This window comes from Artemia sp. Qi Xiang Cuo, chromosome 11 (assembly GCF_049724085.1).
Source record: "Artemia sp. Qi Xiang Cuo chromosome 11, ASM4972408v1, whole genome shotgun sequence".
Classification (NCBI taxonomy): domain Eukaryota; kingdom Metazoa; phylum Arthropoda; class Branchiopoda; order Anostraca; family Artemiidae; genus Artemia; species Artemia sp. Qi Xiang Cuo.
In genome coordinates, this window is record NC_142804.1 from 57,592,033 (window position 1) to 57,609,804 (window position 17,772).

At 35.0% G+C, this 17,772-nt stretch overlaps 1 protein-coding gene across 1 annotated transcript in view; it reads left to right on the plus strand.

The window, feature by feature from the left end:
* The window catches only part of LOC148947169 (uncharacterized), a 90,969-nt gene extending 74,241 nt beyond the window's left edge, over positions 1-16,728 (plus strand). The window contains exon 4 of the mRNA XM_089097299.1: positions 16,235-16,728. Within this exon, the coding sequence (XP_088953425.1) occupies positions 16,235-16,678 (444 nt within the window). The 3' untranslated portion in view covers positions 16,679-16,728. The remainder of the gene's footprint in view (positions 1-16,234) is intronic.
* The last annotated feature ends 1,044 nt before the right edge of the window (positions 16,729-17,772 follow it).

The window sequence follows — 17,772 nt, forward strand, 5'->3', positions numbered from 1 at the left end:
CTAATGCTTTGAATGCTCATTTTTTTTATAAAAGTGCTTTCATATTGATATTTAAAATGGAAGTTCATCGTTTCTATGTTCTAGTCCCTTAATACATTGTACAAAAAATTTCCCAGGAGGAGCGAGAGTTTTCGTGAAACATATTCTATTCAGGTTGTGATAAACAGATTAGATGATATAGCTGTCTTATTCTTTTTCCACTAGTTTTTGCCAAATAAATTATTTGAAAGAGTTAGTGTCTGAACCACCATTAGTTGTGTTTATCATACGGTCATCAATAGCTATGATCTATGTCCGTGGCATTCTCTTCAGCATTTTCGGAGAAAAGAAAAGTTTCAAGCATCTAAATGCACTGTAAAAATCCATATAGTCCATTTTATAGAAAAACTGGATGAAAAACTCTCAATGTAGACGAGTATGGCTGTCCCTTTTTTTCCGTTTTCTCAAAAGAAAAAAAACTGAAGGTTTTTTCTCTTTTCTTTTTCCGTTCCTTTTTCACGCTATGAACAAAGACTGCTCAGAAAAAAAGAGAAGAAAGTACTCTGTGGGACGAGTTCCCATTTTATGCAGTAAACACCATTTGCGTTTTAGCGGGTTTTTAGGAGGGGGGCTGGAAAGTTGACAAGAGTGGAAGTGCTGCGCAAAGCCGGACATCAGCACAGACTAAGTAAAATCAAAATTTCCTTTTTATAGTTGATAGATGACATTAGATCCGACATTTCATGTTGGAGAATTTAAAGATGCGGGAAACCATGTGGGGGTGATCCCAAGCGGATTGGCCAATATTTTCTAGTTGAATAGCTTGTTGATAAGAGCACGAGCGACACGAAGCGTCGCGAGCGGCAAATTTTTGGAAATTGACACTTTTTATACCAAATTGACACTATTTGCCACCCAAAGTGGCATAAAAAAACCCAGCTGAGTGGTAACCCTGCGCCACTGTAGTTGACTGCAAGACCTCGAAGCAAGATGAATAAGAAAGACCACGACGAGTGGAACCGATTCGAAAGTAATACTGCGGTGTTATATACGGACTCTGTATAAGGCGCCTTGGAATTGGAATAACTGTGATTTGTGAGCGTAAGACACGCACAGTCGTTTCGTTTGCTGTAAAATTTAAAGAGCGCAAATCACTTGTCTTACATGTTTATGTGAGTAATTTGTTATAATTGAAAATTGATAATTCCTGAAAATATCACCAGAACCATCAACGTCTAGCAGGCGTAGTGGAATAAAGAAAAAAACGTTTTTATGACGAAAATTTTTTGAAATTCGGGTTTGCTGTGATTGAGAACAAACCACAGTGCGCAACCTTCTTTTAAATTTTGTCAAGAGAAAGCATGAAGCCATCGAAGTTTGTGCGCCACCTAAACACAAATCATCCTAATGAAAAAAAAAAAATCCGTGCCATTTTTTAGCGAAAATAAAAAGCTCCTGAACATAAGAAAAGTGTTAAAAAACAAATGCCCAACCTAAACGAGAAAGAGTTACTTGCTAGTTATCGAATAGCTTTTCGTATGGCTAATGCAGGAAAATCCCACAGTATTGCCGAAATTTGATATTAGTAGGGGCTTTAGATATAGCAGAGGCAATGTTTGGCAAGCAAGAGGTCGAAAAGCTCAAAGGTATACCTCTTTCTGACAACACCATTCAACACAGGATAAGCCATAAGACGATTGACGTTTGTGATTAAATAAAAGACAAAAAGAGAAAAGTTCTTTTTTGTCCTTGCAATTTGATGAATCAACGGATATTATGGGCTGTGCGCAGTTTGTAGCTTTTGTGCCTTTTGAATCGAACGGAATATTAATGGAAGAAATACTATTTTGCTAGGCACTTCACAAAAATATTAAAGGCCAGTGCTTGTGTGACATGTTCCTTGAAGCTATGCAAGATATGAGTATCGATTGGGCACAAAAATGCATTGATATTTGTAGAGACGGAGCAAAAGCCATGAGGGATGCGAAGAGCGGATTTATTGCTAGACTGACAGAGCAGATGCAAAGCGCTTTTTGGATCCAATGCTTTCTCCATTGCCAAGCTCTTGCAGCCAAAACTTTGCCATAAGAATACAGTCAAGTTCTAAATATTATTATTAACATTCTAAATTCTATTCAAAGAAGTGTTGTAGACTCGATTGTTTCGAATCATTTGTGAAGATATGGGGCACTAAACCTCAATTTTCTTTGCCACAGAGAGGTTAAGTGGTTATCAAAAGGCGAAGTACTGACCAGAGTTATGGAACTTCGCGCTAACTATAAGTATATTTAAAGCAAGCCAAGTCACATTACTCTGAATTCATTTCTGCCGCAAAATACCTTGTGAAGTTGAATTTTCTTCCTGACTTAATTGAGCAGTTAAATAACTTGAATAAAAGTCTTTAAGGACGGAATGAAAATGTCATTGCAGCAAAAGACAAACTCCATGGTTTTATAAAAAAAAAAGTTGAATTTGATAAAAAAAAAAATGTTTTTTTTCCATGGTTTTATAAAAGAAAAAGGTGAAAAAAAGGTTACCATCTATAAATCAAAACAACTTTGATTCATTTTCGTCGATACAATCTATCACTGAATGGAAGAAGTCGCAAGTAAGATAAACATCAGCTCATATATATCTGGTATGAAAATGGTGCTAGATAATTTGAAGAAAGAACTGCACAACTACATCTCAGTGCAAGAGATCACACTGAATAACACTGGGCCAAGATGGATCTTAAATTCGCTTTTAGATAAAGCTATAAATGAGGAAAATTTAGCAACTAAGCTCAAAGAGAATCTGCTGGAATTTCTGCCAGCGGGTTGTAACACTTCGAATTCAAGTCTTAAAACTTGAAAACATTTCGGTTAAAATAAAAATTTACAACCGAGGCTTTAAAGATTCCATTTTCTACCTCTTACTTGTGCGAATTGGGATTTTTATCAATGACCCAAGTCTACTAAGAAATTACATAAATTTGGAGAATATTTAATACTTAATGTTTCAAAAATGGATCTGCGATAGAAAAAATGAATTGAGCAAACTCAACCGCAACCTTCACAATAAAATGAAAGAGATCTTGAAGATTTTTTTTCGGCTAGTGTCTATATAAAATTTTATAAATAAATAACATAACGAGCATCATATTTACTTTTTCTTAATTTACCTACCTTTTTAAAATTTATTGATTTCTTTACTGCTTTCTCTCGACTTCGCGACCCACCTACAGAGACTTCGAGACCCCCAAGGGGTCGCGGCCTACAGGTTGAAAAACACTGCTCTAGACCAATTTCGGTTGTTTATCCTGTTTGCAGGTGTCAGTTTTTTCATCGCGCGGAATAAGATATTGCACAGTATTAAATGAATGTTATTAGATATAGTCTTTTGGGACAGAAATAATAAATTTTTATAAAATTATTTAAATGATTCGTTCATTAGATTTGTCTTTCAGCTGAAAGATGAAGGACGGGATAAAAGACCAAAAATATGTCTAACTTGCAGAAACTTCTGCCTAGGTAAAGGATACGAAACAATTTTAGCAAACTCTCTTTCGAGAAAGTAATATTTGTATCATTATTACCCCTTAACTTTTGGTAAGGCCAAAGAGTTTGCAAACTTTTAATGAGATTTCGTTTCAGGAAATGTCCATATATTAAAAATCTTCTGTCTTTTATTCCGGAGACACTATTTTGTTGGAAATATGAGGAAATAGAAGAGATATAATTTCCAAATGATTGATTTAAAGTTACTGATTATTGGCAAGCACTGAAAAATACAGTAAATGACTTAAAAAAGTTACCTAAGAGGTATTTTCAAACAGTTCGCGGTAACAAACTGTAAGTAAGGAGCGATGTGGCTCAATAGTAACTGAAACTTTAAGGGACAGAGTCTTGATAAAAATAGATATATAAAAGAGTCGAATTTTGATGTTTAATCAAAATATGTAATATTCATCAAATTAAAAGGTACCCATCAAAAATTAGGAGCCTGAGAAAATTTGCCCAATTTGTGAAAAAGGGAGAAACAGCCTCAAAACACTAAGTGACCTTAATGAAAATTGCTCCATCAGATTCAAAGTACCAAAGAACCCTGTTGTAGAGGTTTCAAGCTCCTATAAACAAAAATGTGGAATTTGTATTTTAAATTTTTTTTGCCCGAAGAAAGATCACTGATCCGTTTGTCTTATTTTATTTTTATTTTATTTTATTTTACTTTTTTTCAGAGGTAATCATATCAAACCAGTGATCGTAGAATCTCTGGAGGGGGCTAATTTTGATCGGAAATCAAAAGTTCTAGTGCCCTTTTTAAGTGACCAAAATATTGGAAGGCAGCTAGCCCCCCTCCCACGCTCAGTTTTTCCACAACATCACCAAATCAAAATTTTGAGATAGCCATTTTGTTCAGCATAGTTGACAAATGTAATAACTATGTCTTTGAGGATAACTTAAACCCCCACAGCACCCAGGGGAAGGGCTACAAGTTATTATTTTAGCCCATTGTCAAACAGTTCGTGGTCACGAACAATAAGGAGCGACCTGGCTGAATAGTAACCAAAACTCTAAAAAACGGAATTTTGATACCAAAAGATGCATGAAAGGAATTAGATTTTTATGCTGATCTCAAATACATAAGTTTCATCAAGATTAGCCTTCCCATCAAAAGTTATGCGCCTGAGAAAATTTGCCTTATTTTCGAAAAAGGGGAAAATACCCCCTTAAAATCATAGAACTTTATTGAAAATCACACCATCAGATTCAGCGTATCAGAGGACCCTACTATTTGAGTTTCAAGCTCATATCTGCAAAAATGTGGAATTTGAATTTTTTGCCAGAAGAAATATCACGGATGCGTGTTTATTTGTTGCTTTTTTTCCCCAGGAGTGATCGTATCCACCCAATGGTCCTAGAATGTCGCGGGAGGGCTCATTCGAATGCAAATGAAACGTTCTAGTCCCGTTTTTAAGTGACCAAAAATGGAAAGCAATTAGGCCCCCTCCCACGCTCATTTTCTTCCCAAAGTCACCCGATCAAAATTTTGAGATAACCAATTTGTTCAGCATGGTCAAAAAATACAATAACTATGTCTTTGAGGATTACTTAATCCCCCACAGTTCCCGGGGAAAGGTCCACAAGTTATGAACTATGCCCAATGTTTACATATAGCATTGGTTATCGGGAAGTATACAGAAGTTTTCAGGGGGATTTTTCCTGGTATTTGGGGGGGGGGGTCGGTCGAGTGTTACGTGGAAGGATTTTTCCATGGAGGAAGTTTTCATGGGGGAAGGGACATTGCTAAGAAAGGGGCGCCGGATTTCCCAGTATTATTTAAAAAAACGATCAGAAATTAAATAAAAAGAACAACAATTTTTTCAACTGAAAGTAAGGGGCAACATCAAAACTTAAAACAAACAAAAATTATTACGTATATGATTGGGTTCACCACCTAGTCATTAATTTGCTCTTTACGCTAAAGTTTTTCTTTTGTACTTCCATCTTAGCTATTTATTCTAATTAACGGCCTTTGTGATTAAGGGGTCATTCTTGAAGAATCGGAACAAAATTTGAACTTCAGCGTAAAGAGCGAGGTATTTACTAGGGGACAAACTCCCTGATATATGTAATACAAATATACGAATCTAGAAGTTCGTTACGTAAATTAATTCGTAAGTTAAGTCCGAAAAAAATTTTGTGAAAGCCTTTTAACCAAAAAAAGTAAAATTAATATGTAAAAATAAAAGTAAAAAAATTTACAAATTTCGTTTTAGTTATTCATGTAGGCTACGGGGAGCCAAAATTAAAGCTGCATTAATTCACCAACGATCAGAAATAAAAAAAAGGTTTTTTTTAACTGAAAGTAAGGAGCAACATTAAAACTTAAAACAAACAGAAATTATTCCGTATATGAAAGGGGTTTTCCCCTCCTCAACACCTCGTTCTTTACGCTAAAGTTAGACTCTTTCTCACAACTGTATTTTTTAAAATAATAAAAAAACTTCAGAGTAAAGAGCCAGGCGTCGAGGAGGGGACAGCCCCCTTCATATATGGAATAATTTCTATTTGTTTTAAGTTTTAATGTCGCTCCGTGCTTTCAGTTAAAAAAAAATTGTTTTTTATTTAATTGACACATAGTATTGGTTATTGGGAAGTAGAAAGATGTTTTAAAGGGGAATTTTTCTGGTTGAGGGGGGAAGGTTACGTAGGAGGATCTCTTATGGATGAATTTTGCATGGAGGAAGGAAATTTTACATGGAGGGGGCACCAGATTTCCCAGATCTCCCAGTACTTTAAAAAAAACAATCAGAAATTGTAATGGAATCAATTTTCAAGACCCCGAAATTTCAAGTAAAATAAAATCACCCAAAATATGAACCCAAAAATTCAAGTAACACTTAATTGTCAAATTTAAAAAGTAGCGAAACATTGTATTACATTTGTAACTCTATGAGAAAATATTTCCCACGAAAAATGTAACAACAATAAATATCAGCGTGATCAATTGTACATGACAGACAACCAACAATGTAATTTAAATCTTAACAGTTTTGATTTCCAAACTGTAAAGAGATGGTAGAATCTATTATACAAAAAAATAGTCTCTCGAGGTACAAAGTAGAACTATGTTTCCCACTTTAATTACAATGTAAAACTTTATTTCGTTGAAGAAAAATTCCAAAGTGATATTTTACAAGTCATAAATCGTACCAAAGTTAATTAAATTCGACTAGCCTATTGGTACATCCCTATCCCATAGTAATATGGGACATAAAATCTGAACCAATAGAATCAGCATAATGTATTTTTTAGCAACGCCCGAATGTAACCTTCGGCAAAATCGAAGTGTATAGTACCTTCGAATTTAGCAAATTTGAGTTAGTCTATGAGGAGTTTTAGGTGAGTTTAGAAACAATCTTATGTGAGTATATTTGCAGTTCTAAAAACATTAATTACTAGTGAGCTAACTATTGCATTGCCCCAGTCAACAATTGCATCTTAGTTTCTTTGACTGTAAAGTGCTTTTGATATTCTCGTCGAGCTTTGTACTGATCATGTGAGTAAAAATAAATGCATTACTTTCTTATTTTTTTCTCTTTATGTTAGTATCTCTCATGATATTTAGTCCTTGTGGCTCCACCCGCTCTCAAGGGAACCTGTATCCTTTCAATCTGATTTCGACTCAGTATGGCCATTAATACAAGCTCCCCATTTGAACCGCTAATCTAAACTCCCCACACGCGAAATTCCGCCTCCACTCAGGTATGCTACTCAGGAACTGTCGACTAAGTGTTTAACTGAAAATTACCCATAGAAATAATTAACTGAAAAATTCATATACAAAGAAATAACTTAAAGAACTTAAAGTAGAAAAACGAAAACTCACCCTTTAATTTAGAACCCCCCCCCCCGATTAGAATTGGCGTGGTCTGTTTAAAGGAGCAAAATACTAGGACAAAATTTTTGGCAAAAAAAGATTATTGAGAAATATTACGCATAGGGAAAGTGCGATATTTTGTGCATGCTTTAAAGTGCAATATTTTGTGCATGCTTTGAAGTACAATATTTTGTGCATGCTTTGAAGTGCAATATTCTGTTAGGCCTAAGTCCCCTTAAAATAGTAACAAAAAAATTTAATTTGGAAGTTTTGAATTTGAATAATATAAAAAAAATTTAAAACCAGTGCCGAATTTTAACTTATTTAAAAAAAAAACGAATCAATATGTCGTTACATCCAAACGAACAATTATTAAAGCAAGAACTTATTGTCAAAACTGTGGAAATTTCAAAACCCCTTCCCTCAAATAACAGCGACTCAGACGTAGATGAATTTAGTATCCAATTAAACCAATTTGTAGAAGTAACTAAAACGGACTTAAAATCATTAGTAGGCATGTTATTAATGAGACTTAAGGGGCAAGCCTTAACATTCTTAAAACAAATAGAAATTACCATAGGGGAAGATAACAATCTTCCAATAAATTCCATATAAACATTGCTAAAGGCGTTCCGAGAAAGATTTGTTGAGAGCAGTTCTTCACAAAAAATAAAACAAGGAACTTTGTGTTTCGATGGAACCCAAAACGTTAAGAAACATCTACTCAAAGTGATGGTATCAATATAGGCTAAATACAGGAAAAAATCTGGTCCTCTATACGATAAAATTGTACTAAATACTTTCTTGCAAGGGTTGAGCCCCAAACTGTACCGAATGTTAATATCAAAAAATATTCAAACATTAGAGCTGGCAGCAGATTTCAGGAAGTAGAAAGAATGGTTGAAATTGACACGATTGTGGCAGTTCACAATAAGTTTCATAATAATAATAATTCATAATAATTTCGCCCGCATTTTTCTCGAGAGATAATTCACCAAAACCGATCCAAAATAGATCCTCAACCCCTACCAGGCAAAGAATGGTACGTTTCGTACCCACGAGTACGGCAAACTATGTAAATAACCCCCCAATTATATGCTACGCATGTAATGAACAGGGACATATTGCCAGTGAATGCCGTACTAGAAACAACTACACACCAACAACCCCTAGGTTTAATAACCGTTTGTTCGGGAGAACAAACTTAAATGCTAATGGGTCAGGAAGTTATAGAAGTAACCCTCCGCGCCTCCCATCGTTCCGCAACCCCTACCAACAAGGATTTGCGTATTCGAACCCTTCCCCCAACCGACAAAATAATTTTCGGTTCCCCAACCCAAATACGCAACAGAATATGTACCAATTTAATTCACGGACAGTGTATCCAACTAGCTTTAACAGGAACACGAGCGATAACAGAGGATATTTTTTCCCGACGGGAAATGAAAGAAATTTTTCGGGAAACGAAAGAAATTTTTCGTCAATACAAAATGAACAAATGCCGCGTGTCGTCGGCACAAGAAATCCCAACCCACGCAACAAGACTTGGCACCCAAGACAATCAAATGTCAATCAAACTGCAAGTGAAGTTCCCACCAAGCCCCAATGTCAAACACCAACCTAACAAATAAGCGTACAGGGAAACGAATCAGGCCCCCAAGAAAATTAACCGGGACCCTGGAGGCCAGTATTTTTGATAGGTCCCTTCCAGTGATGGTGCCTTCGTTATGTGATAATAATGACATATTACCTATATTAAATGATTTTAATGTTGCAAATATTTATTTCAAAGCGTTAATAGATTCTGGTGCAGCAGTTAACATAATAAACTCGAGTGTATTTAATAAATTACCAGTATATATTAAGCGACGGAAAATTTTTAATATTCCCAGTCTAACTAGTGTCACAGGACATAGATTGGAAGCAATAGGCTCCATACGTTTAGATCTGACGAAAGATAACAGAATCTTTCCTACAAACTTCATAATATGTGAAAATTTTCCATATGAGGCTATAATCGGTTCTACTTTTTTTTAAATCTAAAAAAGTGTTATTAGACATAGCAAATAACAGACTCGTGTATCCATACGATTCTATTCTCCAGCGCATGGAGAGAGGGGAAGCAACAGTGAATAGAATAAAGTCTTTTGTACCCCATCTCTCGTCCTGTGGGAGAAAATCAAGTAGCAAATGGATCGAGTTAGTAAAAACAAAAATAGGGAAAATGCAGGAGTATAGGCAAACGGAAATAAAGAAAATAGCAGAATTATGGAACGAAATAATAAATCCAAGTACTGTCCCCTTACAGCCAACCCCAAAAGCGGAAGACTTGACGCAACCAAGCGCCAATCTTAACGTAATAGAAAATGACTCGGAAGAAAAATATTATGGATTTTTGGTGCGTAAAACAAAAATCCCCCCAAAAACAATGCAAAGAGTTCAAATCTCTCAAACGGGCACCCGGGTAAACGACAATTCCGAAATTTGGTTTGCATCCCTGTGGGGAGAAATCCCTGAAAATCTGTTCTGTGAAGAACAGATCATTTTATAGGAAAAAGGAGAAGGTTTTATTTGGTTGACAAATAAACATGAAAATGATACAACCACATTAAAAAAGGGAACGTGCCTTGTTGAAATACAAGTGATTTCTGAGCGCGAAATAAATGAATGGAAAAACTCCAAGGAAAGCTTAGTTAATAGCATTGGTGTTAGTAATCCAAAGAATAGATACCCATTAACAAAATCCCAATTTTTGGAAAAATTCAAATTAGATCACATCCAAGATACGCAATTAAAAGAAAAATAAATAAAAAATTAAAAAAATAAAAAAATTAAATTAAAAAAAAAAAACTTTCTTATTTATTTCTCTTTATGTTAGTATTTCTCAAGATATTTAGTCCTTGTGGCTCCACCCGCTCTCAAGGGAACCTGTATCCTTTCAATCTGATTTCGACTCAGTATGGCCATTAATACAAGCTCCCCATTTGAACCGCTAATTTAAGCTCCCCACACGCGAAATTCCGCCTCCACTTAGGTATGCTACTCGCGAACCGTCAACTAAGGGTTTAACTGAAAATTACCCGAAGAAATAATTAACTGAAAATTTCATATACAAAGAAATAACTTAAAGAACTTAAAGTAGAAGAACAACAACTCTCCCTTTTATTAAGAAACCCCCCCCCCCCCATTAGAAAATTAAATTAAAAAAAACAAGTTTTTTCAACTTAAAGTAAGGAGCAACATTAAGACTCAAAACGAACAGAAATTATTATGTATATTAGGGGGTCCCCCTCGTCAATACCTCGCTCTTTACACTAAAGTTTTTTTTAGTACTTTTAAAAGAGCAATTTATTTTAATTAAACGGCCTCTGTGATTCAGGAGTCATTACTAAAGAATTGGGACAAAATTCGAGTTTTAGGATAAACAGCGAGGTATTGACGAGGGGGTAACCCCCCTCATATATGTAATAATTTTTGTTTCTTCTAAGTTTTAATGCTGCTCCTTACTTTCAGTTGAAAAAAAAACGTTTTTTTTATTAATTAGAAGTAAGAACTACTAGGTTTCGCAAATAAGATATGTTAAAAAGTTCATGGCTTAAATGGTAATAACCTTCACAAACACATCTAAAAATAGAGGAGGTTTTGACTTCCACAGACTCAAAACCAGTATGCTTTATCGTATTATAGTTGCAGCGCTAGCTGCAACCTAGTAAAGAGCGAACCACCGCCTATAGTAACCAAAACCTAAAATCGCGTTTAGAAAAAAGCTACATAGTGAAAAAAATTGCCACCTGACACTGATTCAGAAATGGTGACTGTTATTTTGGTTCATCTTAAAAGTAAAAGTTTATTGCGAAAAGTAATTTAAGCTGATTTCGAAAAAAAGCCTGAAACCCCTTAAAAATGGCGTCAGATCAAAATGAAAAGTGCACCATTTGAATTAGCATGGTCTAAAATATTGTACAGGGGAGTTAAAATCCCCCTCCTTAAACAGTAAAGAAAATCGCTTTTTTGCATCAGTATCACTGATCTGTCTCCCTTTTTTTTGTAGCAGGGCTAGAGGGTGGCCAGAGCATCATAGAGAGATTTTTAATAGCTCATTTGAAATAAAATTTAATTTGTAAGGGCCAATTTTAAGTTACGAAAAAGATTGGAGGGTGACTAACCCCCCTCCCTTAAGGCCTTCTTCCCACAAAGTCATCTAATCAAAATTTCCAGATAGCCATTTTGTTCAACATAGTTCAAAGGTCAAATATCAATGGTTATAGTGACGATATGACCCTTCGTAGTCCCTGGGGAAAAGAGTGTATGCTGAATTGGTATCTGACGTATCGATATTACGCATATAAGTATGGGTGTACTGTTATTGGGTGTTCTGGTATCCTCATTTTTAGTAGCTCATATAAAAGATGCTGCTCACTTGTGCGTCCGTCCTTCCTATAAACATCACCCATACAAAATTGCAATTGGCACTAAAAAACGACGTTTTGGGTGCATTGTCTCAAATGGGAAAGCTGGGGCTACTGGGCTAACACAACTTCTTAGAGATACGTTAAATGTCTCATTTGAAAGCTATTGTTCATATCTACGTGATTTTTATCAATTCTACCATCCGCAAGTGCGATATAGCACTAAACACAGGGGCGTCATCTGTTCAAGACCCGAGGGGGGGGGAGGTGGACCAAACTTTCCCAGATCAAGCGAAAATGTTACTGAGAATAAAAAATTAGCCTTATAGTACCAAAAATACAAAGAATTACTGAAGAAAATTGACCCGTTTCTCTGAATTTAGCAGGCTTATTTTAGTTTTGGCAAGATTTTGAAGACACAAAATTTCAGCTGGGGGGAGGGGGCAAACTGGGGTCTGGGGGGGACTAGGGTTTGGAGGAAGCAGATTCCACCTGTCCTATAAAAAATTACGCCCTGACAAAAAAAAACACTCTTTTGGTGTCACTTCTTAAGTAGATAATGCAAATATTGCAAACATACAAATAAAATCTACAAACGAATTCATCGAAATGATTTTACATCGATCTTTTATGTAATTATCTTAACTTTTAGTTTCTATATGCACTGGAAAGGGACTCCAAAATTTATTTTATTTAGAAATAACCTAAGAAAATTTACTAAAGAGAACTCACATGATAAATCTGTGTAGCTAAAGCTTCCAAGTCAACCATGCTTGATGTTCTCTCCATGATGTCTTGAGACTGTATGATAATTTAACCTCAACGCATGTCCATTATAAACAAAATCTTAAGGGGGAATTGTGATGTAAGTGAAACCTTACGTAACTCCCTGATTGACCTAGTAGGAGACACGTGATCCTGTCCCGTTGGTGAATCACTAAACCATGAATAAATTATGTATATTCAGCAATGGTGCTGTCCCCTTCGTAGATCAATAACATTGTACCGTTAGTGCGTATGCGCAAATATTGTCTCGGAGTTAGTAGGCTTAGAAACTTCCCCTGATTGACCTTGAAAAAGGTGTCATTGACCCGTTAGTGGATCAATAAACCATGAATAAATTATGTATATTCAGCGCTGGTACTGTCCCCTTCGTAGATCAATAACATTGTACCGTTAGTATTCAGTGCGCATGTGCTTATCTCGTCTCAAAGTCAATAGGCTTAGAAACATCCCTGATTGACCTTGAAAAGGTGTGTCATTGACCCGTTAGTGGATCAATAAACCATGAATAAATTATGTATATTCAGTGCTGGTAATGTCCCCTTCGTAGATCAATAACATTGTACCGTTATTATTCAGTGCGCACGTGCAAATCTCGTCTTGGAGTCAATATGCTTAGAAACATCCTTGGTTTACTTTGAAAAAGGTATCATTGACCCGTTAGTGGATCAATAAACCATGAATAAGTTATGTAAATTCAGCGCTGGCCCCGCTTCCCCTCCTTACAATAAGAAATTCGGAAAATTTTAACTATTGTTCCTGCGTTAGAATACAGCGTCCATTGAAAGGAAAAGTCAAACTCTAGTTTAATTAAATAAAAAAAACAAGTTTTTTTTAAACTCACAATATGGAACAATATTAAAACATAAAACGTACAGAAATTATTCCGTATATGAAATGGACTGTCCCCTCCTCAACGCCCCACTCTTTACGCTAAAGTTTTTTATTGTTTTAAAAAGTAGAGTTGTGACAAAGAGTCAAACCTTAGCTTTAAGAGAAAGGCATTGAGGAGGGGATAGCTCCTTTCATATAAGGAATGATTTCTGTTTGTTTTAATTTTTAATATCGCTCCCTACTTTCAGTTAGAAAAACTTTTTTTTTATTTAAGTTCTGAACTTTTTTTATTTCAAAAATCAGGTAAATTTTCTAAAACTCGTAACTTTGATGAGTAACACTAAACTTGATGAATCTTATATATTTAGAATCAGCACAATAAACTGATTCTTTTGATGGATCTATTGATATTAAAAATCCATTTTTTGGAGTTTCGGTTTCTATTGAACTGAGTCACTCCTTACTTACAGTTCGTTACCATAAACTGTTTGAAAAGGTGGGACTGTGGAAGGGGCGGGAGTGTATAGTTTCCTGAAGCATTGACATGAAAATTCAAACTTGGAAGTAAAGAGCGCGGGGACTGGGGAGGATGATGGATTAGGCCACCTTCCTCGTGGAGAATAATTTTTCACAGCTCTAAAATTTGTCGCTGTTCTTTAGTTTCCTCTGATAATATTATTTATTTTTATTAGATTTGGTTCTTTATTAGATTGTTCAATATCCAGGAATATCCTAAATATAACGTTGTTACAGCTTTGCACAATGCCCTTAAAATAACAGTTAAAATTTTAAATAACAACGATTCAGAAATACTGACTCATAAATATGGACTCCGCCTCTAGATCTATAAGTATGGATTTTTGCAAATAAGAGGAAGGCAACCAAACCACCAAATTTTTGTTTTAGGTTTTGAATTTTAATCACGACTCTTCCATAATAAACTGTTTTTTTTAACACTACTATTTTCGAATTAAGACACATTCACCCCCTTATTAAAATTAAATAAAAAAAACAAGTTTTTTTCAATTGAAAGTAAGAAGCAACATTAAAACGAACAGGAATTGTTACGTATACGAGGGGGTTCACCCCCTAGTCAATACCTCGCTCTTTACGCTAAAGTACGAATTTGGTTCCGATTCTTTAATGACCTCTGAATCACAAAGGTTGTTTAATTAGAATAAATAGCTCTTCTGAAATTGCTATAAAAAAAACTTTAGTGTAAAGAGCGAGGTATTGACGAGGGGGGAAACCCCCTCATATAAGTAATAATTTCTGTTCGTTTTAAGCTTTAACGTGGCTCCTTATTTTCAATAGAAAAAAAATTATTTAATTTCTGATCGTTTTTTAAATAATGCTAGGAAATCCGGCACCCCCTTCATGAAAAATTATCTTTCCCATTATAAATTCCTCCATGGAAAGATTCTGCCACGTAACCCCCTTCCTCCGATTCCCGCATCAGAAGAAACAATTCCCCCTGAAAACGACTGTATAGTTCCCAATAACCAATACTATATGTAAATTATGGGCAAAGTTCTTAACTTGCAGCCCTTCCCTGGGGGACTTTGGGGGAATAAGTCGTCCTCAAAGACATAGTAATTAGATTTTTCGACTATGCTGAACAAAATGGCTGTCTCAAATTTTGATCCGGTTAATTTGGAAAAAAATGAGTGTGGGAGGGGGCCTAGTTGCCCTTCAATTTTTTGTCACTTAAAAATGGCACTAGAACTTTCAATTTCCGTTCAAATGATCCCTCTTGTGACATTCTAGGAACACTTGGTCGATACGATCACCCCTGGGCAAAAAAACAACAGTAAAAAACAATAAACACGCATCCGTGACCTATCTTCTGGAAAAAAATACAAAATTCCACATTTTTGCTAATAGGAACTTAAAACCTTTACAGTGAGGTTCTCTGATACGCTGAATCTGATAGTGTGATTTTCATTAAGCTTCTATTATTTTTAGGGGGTGTTTCTCCCTTTTTCGAAAATAAAACAAATTTTCTCAGGCTTTTAACTTTGGATGGGTAAGACTAAAGTTGATTAAACTTATGTATGTAAAATCAGCAAAAATCAAATTCTTTTGATGTATTCCGTTTTTTAGAGTTTCGGTTGCTATTGAGACGAGTCACTCTTATCGATACAGTTCGTTACAACGAACTTTTTGATCTATCAAGCGTAGATAAATTTTTTGTATCAAACGAAATAATTTAGCAGTAACTTAGCTATATAAATGTTTATTTGGTTTTGTAGGAACACTGAACCAAATCTTCTCATTATTACTCTGATTTAGTGTAATTAGCTGTACTGAAATTTATCTTACTTCTCATTGGAAAATTTTCTTAGTTAAGTTCTTACACAAGACGGCAAATTTTGTCAAGCAAAAATGAACAGGCTAACTCGCTACGAGAGCTTCAGCTGGCATTTCTGATTGACAAAAAAAAACTTCTTAGAAAGTTAAAAAAAAAATATTCAAAACAACTATCCAAAGGAGTCTAAACAACTTTTCACAGATCTTACAAAACTATAGCTCAAACTAAGGACCTAAGTCCTTTTATTGTTAAGGCCCTAAAAAATTTTTTAAGGCCGTATTTACAGCTTAGTAAGTTTTTCAATCTACTATAATACTTCACCCTCCAAATCGGTTAAGATGTCATTCTGTGCAACAATTTCACCTAACAACCAGAAATTTGTTTCTGTAAGCACCACAATTTCTTATGATTTATTTATACAGTTATTAATGATGCAGATGAAAACAATTTTTTTTTCTGACGGGAAATAATTCGCTGGATGAGGCATTTGAAAATAAATCACTGGTATTTATGATTTCCTTTTAAAGCACTGACTGTATTTCTTTCCTTTCAGAGAGCTTCATCAACAAGATACAAAATTTGCTCAGGAGTGTCATATAGTTTCCCGTTATCCGTCTTCAATTTTAACCCATTCATTTCAAGCCCTTGGGGGTTACGCACGGAACAAATCCACGCCATTACTAAGCAAGAAGCCCTTATATTCGAAGCTAAAGAAGATTGTTCTCCCGAAGACGGCTACAGTCTGATGAAAAATATGGGAGAGCCGCTTCTTTATAATTTTGTGGGAAATCCTTACAAGGAGCTGACAGAAAAGCTAGAAAAATTCACGGATGATATTTTCAAGAATAGTAAAGATAAAATTATTGATTCCATCGTTGAGTTGGGTGATAACTTGATCCATCATGACATAGAAAAATGGAACAAACTTATGGAAGAAGCAAAGAAAAATGAAGATGATTTTCAAAGGTATAGTTTCGTTTTAAAGTTTCAGATTTAGAGTCTTTGAGCTATGTTTCCTGGGAAATGATTTGATGTTTTGAGCTAGGTCGAACTTAATATTTTATTTCTTTTGTTAAAGCAAAACTTTGTTCATTGTAATTCAAGGAAATACACAGGATTTTATGCAAGAACATACCTTAATTATACGTGGAGGAGGACTAGAACTAATTAATTGAATAAAGACTGGGGGTATTGTTGTCAGAAAAATTGTAGTAAATTATAGAAAAAACTTACACGGTAAATCGTGAGAATAGAGAAAGGGAGGCATGTAATGATATCTCCCTTCGTAAACCCATGGTTAAATCTTTTGCTTTGTTCATTTTGTCATTAAAATAGATAATAAAGATTTATTGTTTGATGTATGTTTAATAAATTGAAATATTTTTCTAAGCTTGACAACAGAAATAACATAATTATATTAAATCGTAGGAAAACTCAGTAAGTTTACTAACATTTCAGTTGAGCATTGGTTTGCTACTGATAATGTTTCATTTGTTCTTATAACTTAAAGTTTTTGATGCAACTTTATACCTTACTTGATCTTAGTACGCTGGCTTGCCAGGATTAGTAGCATGGGCGCCGGCACGGGGGGGGGAGGAATGCCCCCCCTGGAAATTTGGGACTAGAAAGTAGTTATTAGGAAACCAAAGGAAAGAGAGCAGAATGGGGGAAAACCAAAGAAAAATGTGTGTTGTCCCATTGTTGGCTACCTGCCAATAGATTTCGACCCTTAAAAAGGAAAACATAAGTTCTAATTTGTGACTGAGTGATCCGTTTCCAGTTTTTCACAAACATTTTTTCTATATAATTTGGTTGGAGCAAAAAAAAGCAACAAATTATTCATAGTAATGAATGGTAAGTATATAACGATCCTAGATAAATAACGAAAGTATAAGATTCTCTCTATTAATAACATTCAATCAAAGATTCAGCTTTTTATGGTGATCCTAAATATATATTTGTTTATTAGTGATTAGTGCAGTTATTAGTACACAAGAAAGTTCGTATAATTATAGAAAACACGAGAAAAACAAATTAATAAGGGGCAGTTTCGGTAAAAAATATGCCGTCAACTTTTGCTTGCATTGCCGG